Source organism: Staurois parvus, unplaced genomic scaffold (assembly GCF_062004578.1).
Source record: "Staurois parvus isolate SC_StPar_1 unplaced genomic scaffold, SC_StPar_1.0 ptg001458l, whole genome shotgun sequence".
Lineage (NCBI taxonomy): Eukaryota > Metazoa > Chordata > Amphibia > Anura > Ranidae > Staurois > Staurois parvus.
Genome location: NW_028319254.1, coordinates 59,322 through 65,333, shown reverse-complemented (window position 1 = coordinate 65,333; position 6,012 = coordinate 59,322). Strand labels below are relative to the sequence as shown.

Genomic DNA, 6,012 nt, shown 5'->3' with positions numbered 1-6,012 from the left:
GTTTTGCGCTGGTTTAAGTAGAAATACGTTTTTTGGTTTTGCACCTGTGTACAGCAGCATCTCACGGGGAATAGTGTGTGGGGGGCAAGGGAGTCCTGGGCGCTGAGGTTTTTTTCTTTCAATCCTAAAGCTGGACTTGCCATAAAAGACTTTGTTTGGACATTACCAAACATTCCAGGTAAGCAAGATTGTCCAGTGCAGCTGGAGCTAGCAGAGTCCTGCAATGCTTTAGGGACATGCAGATCAGCTCCAACTGCAATGAAGAAGATTGCCGACCTGCAAAGGCTGAAGAAGGCCACAACACAGTGCACTGTCAAATATAAATAACATTTATTTTTACTTACAAATATAAAAAAATTAAAATTGTTGTCTGAAGTAGGCAACTACATTGGGCTGGTTTTCAGCTGGCCCCACCTCCAAAGCCTGCTCCAGCGTCCCAATGCGTTCACATACCCAGCCCATGAGGCCACAAATGGCTGGGTGGTTGAACACTGTAGAAAAAGTCAGAAAAAATGTATTAGCTGCAATAAAAAAAGGAGACACTTGCTTCCAAAACAAACAACAACAGCATGCAATACTTGTCTAGCGTTGTCCATTATCCTGAAAGCACTCTATGCTGTCACCTCATAACTGGAACACAGAGATTACATTTCTTTCCTGGGAGGATTTCATGGCCCAGGGAGTGAGCTTGGAATCCTTAGGCCTAGATTAAAGTGTTTGCTCACTGACTACAAATATATCTGTGGGCAACTGCGAAAAGGGCAATCTCATCAGTAAAGACAACAGATGACTTTGGCACACCTATCTCCTCCACAGAGTTCCCAAAGACATCTATCCTAGATTTCTATTAGCTGCAGGGAGGGGTGGGGCCCTATACACATTATACACAGCCAGAGCACAGAGCTGAGCAAACTGTGTGAGCCTATTGGAGGCTAGTGGCCCAACTCCCTCCACACAGGTCCAGAGATTCCTATAGAGCTGGCAGTGTGATTAACCAGGTGTGTCCTTGAAGGGAGGCGGTCCATCTCCCGGGAAGCTGAGGTGTCAGCTGCATCTATTAGAGTGATTCTTTAAGATGGTGGAGAGACCAGAGTGGAACAAACACTTGTTACTTGGGAAGCAGGTTTTTGCTCACTGGAGTGTCAGGTTAGTGCTTGACTATTGTGTCATATTCTTTGTTTATTGTCCTTTCTTAATTAGAAAAACACTTTAATGTATTCCTATGTAGACCAACTCAGCTGTCAGGTCTAAGTGTGAAGATTAAGCTCCTATCTGCCTGATGTGTTGTTTAGTGTGAATGTTTTATTTCTTTGGGGGGGCATCCTAAACACAGGATGAGGCCAAACAATTTAGCCAAGGGGGAGCTTAAGCCTTCTACATACGTTACATGTGCATATGTGTAAACAGTTTAGAAACTGACCTTCTGGGATGTTGGCCTCAGCATCCAGAGGGGGCTGGAGCTCCCCCATAGCAGGTGGGGCATTGGGAAGTACAACTACATGAAGAGTAACAAAAAAAAGACACCGTAAAGATGCGAGTCCTGACATTTGACAAACACATGGATGTTAAACAGTCACATAGTACAGGCCCCGGTAGTAAGCCCTAGCACTAACCAACATAGCAAAGTCCTCTTTCGGTTTGGGTTACTAAACTAGATGACCAGAAGAGCTTAAGGACAAATTCAGCAAGCTGCTCATATCCTACAATGCTGACATAGTCTCTGGCTGTCCATTGACGATGGTTCAGATCACCTTAGGATGTAACCCAAATGTTACAGCTGACAGCCATGATAAGGAACAGTCTTCCTTGCCAGTGGTGTGGTGCCAGCATTCCAATGTTGGAGAGGCTTGCTCTTGACAAGAGGAATTGGCTCACACACATCAGCTTAGCTACGCTTACACTACAGTAATAGTGGAAACACTCATTGGTCATCCCTTGCAGCCATTCCCACTTTCCTTTCTGGGGTCTACAATAGAGTGACTTCAATCATCCCAAAGCAAAGGTCACAGGTCGGCAGCAGATCTGAAGCTTCCCAGGAAGATGTCACAAGGTCTAAGTCTTTGACAGTCTAGCTGTAAAAGGGTTCAGTCCATACAATATTCTCCTCCCCTATGCCAAAACACAAATGCCCCCTCGAGTGTTAACACATGCACACTGCAAGGTGGCATTTGTAGCTTGGAGCAGATTGGGAAGCACAAACAAAAATAAGTCTGGTGCCAGGCTTACCACCCTTTACCCAACACACCTCATGTGACACCCCCACACATAGACACTGTCCAAAAGCAAATATTGTAAAGTTGATCACATTCACACAAATGGGACATACCTGGGTCCTGGGGCTCAGGGGAACTGGAGGAGAGTTGACCCTCCTCCAAAGACTCCACCTCTTCCTCCTCCTCCTCCTCCATCTATTCTCTCCTGGGGGCTCTGGAGTGCAGCCACTCCCTTTCTGAGTGCCAGTTAACTTGAAAAAAACACAAGCAAAAGAGCTCCACATGTCAGTATAATTTGAGGCTTTGTAAACTTAAGAGTTTACTACAAACACACACACTGTTGAAACCAAGCCTTACATTCTCTCAGACTTGAAGTACAAGGTGCAGACTAACTCCAGATAAGTTTGGATAGTGTATGACCCTAGGGAGCCATGGAAGTCCAAGAAAGTCGAACGTGAAATTCTGGCTCATGAACGTCCAAATAGAAGAGGGTGCACTCATGAAAATGAACAAAGTCCAATCTTTATGTCGGATATTGTAAGGGGTTGTGGTGTTAACAGCCACTGTGCCCTTAGCTGCAACCTTTTCAAAGGTTGACACAAGGGAAAGGCCTTAACCATTGGATATTCAAAGACACACAACTCAGAACACTTCCCAAACACTAATAGCCGAGAAGCTCCTCAGAGATAGGCTCTCCCACCCCTCTGCTAGTGTATTTTGGGGGCACATATCTTGTGTTGGATGGTCATTGGAAATTTAGTCAAAAGGCCAAAGTTTCTTGCCTTCATGCATTCACAGCATGAAAACCCCACTGCTTGGCATCCTCCTCAGGCCCCCAAAATACTGACCTGCTGCCAATTATCATCCCATGCTGTGCTACAGAGCAGAACTTGGTCTCCGAAAGGTATGGATGTGTACAGGCCTACACATATTGAGCTAATAACTGCCTGGTCACTACACTAGGATCCACATTGGAAGCTGTATTCTCAAAACTGCTTGAGCATGTGTTGTAAGGAAGCAAGCAATATTACTTAAAGTATTACTAAACCCACAACAGTCCAAGCAGTGTAAATATGCAGTAAAGCATCCTTGTTATACTCGCTGTCTAACCAGAAGGCTGTTTGATCCTGTCTTCTCTGCCCCTCGTCTTGTTGAAATGACCAACTGATACAGACTGAATCCGTAATCACATGCACATGCTCAGTTTGCTGTGCATTGCTATACTTTTTGGGTGTTGGTTTGGGGAGGGTGCATGTGATCAGCACAGGGCCAATCAGCACTGTTCACATAGAGGGCCAGAAGATTCACATCCTCCTAGAGCAGAAAGAAAAATACTCAAAGTTTAAACCGAGCTCTGCTGAAGTCACAAGACTGCTCTAACTGCTGATGCAAAAAGGTATTTAGCATGGGTGCGAGGCTTCCCGCACCTGCACCCGCTGGAGATAAAGAGAGCAAGGCCCGTGTCAAGAGGGCGTGCCTCGTTGCCCGGGCAACGCAGCGCTGGGCTGGATGTTGCCAGGGCAACAGGGAGCCAACACAGGATTCTCCCAGGTGTTTTGTCTGCTGCGAAGCTGCTGGGAGGTCTGCACTGAGGTGAGACCCCCGTAGCCACTCTGCATAATACTCTGGGGATACCAGGATTATTAGCCGCTGAACACTCTGCTAATACTCGGGGCTCAGGAGGAGTACCCGCTGCTACACTGCCTAATACTGTGAGGCCAGGATTGCAAGTATTGCAGTGTGCTGTAGAAGTGGACCCTCTGCTGTGTGCTGATAAGTGTCGCCCCCTGTTGTAGGCCGCTGTGAGCCAGGAAAACCCCTGCCGGAACTGTGAGTGTTTGTGCCCCTGTTTTCCTCCCCTGTATGGAAGGGCTGTGAACTCTCCCTCCTTTCCCTTCCCTGCCTGGATTACAATTTAACAGAGACTCTAAGTTTGCCCTTCTTGGGGCCAAATTACAATTTTTTGGGGAGCCATCCCTGCTCTTCCCCTGCCCTGAGAACTTGGACGCTACCTTCATACCCAAATTGAGTGACTGTCCTAATTCAAGAAAGCTTTGTGTGTTTATCATCTGCTCTGTGTGTTTGGTCCTGCCTACGCTCCATCACAGCAGAGTTACCACCCTTACAACCTAGGGGGGACAGATGAAGTATTGGACCAATGCTTCAACCACCTAGGTAAGTTGCAGTAGTGGAAACAAAAACAAGGCCAACTTAGATAAGAAACTACAGTCCGGCCAATATTAAGCAGTCAAATTAGCCTACAGCTATGGTCAGCATGATTGTACAGAAGGTAAATCACCAAACACATTGAAGGTACTTACAGTGGACCTGAGGGGGAGACCACTCCTCCCTCTGCTCTTCCTCCAGCTCACCCTCTTCCAATATGTCTGGAGCTACACAAACAACAAGAACAAAACCAACACATTGCAAACATCAAATTGACATAATGCACACAGAGAACAGGCAAGCACATCCAAGGCACTTACAGTGAGCTGGAGGTGAAGGGGCCTCCTGGTGCAGTCCAAATTCTGGAGGTGGCTGGTGGGCCTCCTCTTCCTCCAGAGAAAACCTTGCTTGAACTACACAAACAAGAAGGACAATAATAACCCCTTTGAGAGAGCCAAGGACAACAAGGAACACAGAGAACAGACAAGCACATGAACTCACAGTGTGCCTCAGAAGAGGTATCCTCCTCCTCTTCCTCTTCCAACATGGCTGGTGCTACATAAACAACAAGATAGAACAGAACACATTGCAGACATCAAAGTTACATAATGCACAGAGAGAATAGGCAAGCACATCCAAGACACTTACAATGAGCTGGAGGTGAGGGAGTCTCCGGCAGAACAGGCGACCGTGGAGACGGGGTGGTGGTGCCGCCGCTGCTGCCGCTTCCTCCTCCTCCTCCACTGGAGGCAACCTTGCTGGTACTACACAAACAAGAAAGAACAACAACAACAACCCCTTTGAGAGAGCCAAGGACAACAAGGAACACAGAGAACAGACAAGCACATTCAATGCACTTACAGTGAGCCTGAGAGGATGTGCCCTCCTCCTCCTCATCCCCCTCTTCCAACATAGCTGGTGTTACATAAACAACAAGATAGAACACAACAAACACATTGCACATATCAAAGTTACATAATGCACACAGAGCACAGCCAATCACATTCAAGGCACTTACGGTGGCCCTCCTCTTCACTCTCTTGTTCTACAAAAAGAATAACACAGAATTGGAACATTACTAACCTAAAAACATGGCAGAAGATTTCTCACAAACATGTGTGCCAAAGCTAGGGCCACAGGGATGAATGACAACTGTCCATTTCCTGGTGTCAGGCCACACATACAGGCACAATTGCGTTTGTGTCCCTAATTTGTTATGTTTTGACTTTGGATGTACATCCACTGGGGCAGACTGTATCCTTTTCCACAACTTTGTCCACTGCACTACAGCAGATAGCAAGTCATGGTAGGAGGATGATTTGTTAAGCTTGTTGATCATGTATTTGCTATGCAATGACATGATCACAATGTCAATTTAGATATTAGGAACTCTTGGAAGTCCTAATGGGATTGGACCACACTTATCACATGGTATTTGGACCAATCACAGCACCCTGGTCAATATGATTGGCTGCAGACTATATATACCAGATCACCAAAAAGGCCACATGGCAGTAATGTAAGCAAGTCAAGACAATGTTAAACATTTCCGTTACAATGATTCCCAATGTAAGGACATGGCAAGATTGTCAGGATTACTAACCCAAAATCCCCCCAGATGTGCCCTCTCTAT

At 46.3% G+C, this 6,012-nt stretch overlaps 1 protein-coding gene across 2 annotated transcripts; it reads right to left on the bottom strand.

Annotated features, from left to right (window-relative positions):
• Window positions 1-313: 313 nt before the first annotated feature.
• On the bottom strand, window positions 314-5,482 carry LOC149435866 (uncharacterized). Of its 2 annotated transcripts, XM_089662350.1 has the most exons (9): window positions 5,398-5,482; window positions 5,241-5,294; window positions 5,028-5,143; window positions 4,881-4,934; window positions 4,700-4,792; window positions 4,535-4,606; window positions 2,327-2,464; window positions 1,421-1,495; window positions 314-491 (listed from the first exon to the last, which is right to left on the bottom strand). In XM_089662350.1, the coding sequence occupies exons 1-9, from the start codon at window positions 5,453-5,455 to the stop codon at window positions 384-386; spliced, it is 768 nt and encodes a 255-aa protein (XP_089518476.1). In that variant the 5' UTR covers window positions 5,456-5,482; the 3' UTR covers window positions 314-383. The 2 variants fall into 2 exon arrangements, with proteins under 2 accessions (XP_089518476.1, XP_089518477.1); XM_089662351.1 differs by lacking the exon at window positions 4,535-4,606.
• Window positions 5,483-6,012: the final 530 nt, after the last annotated feature.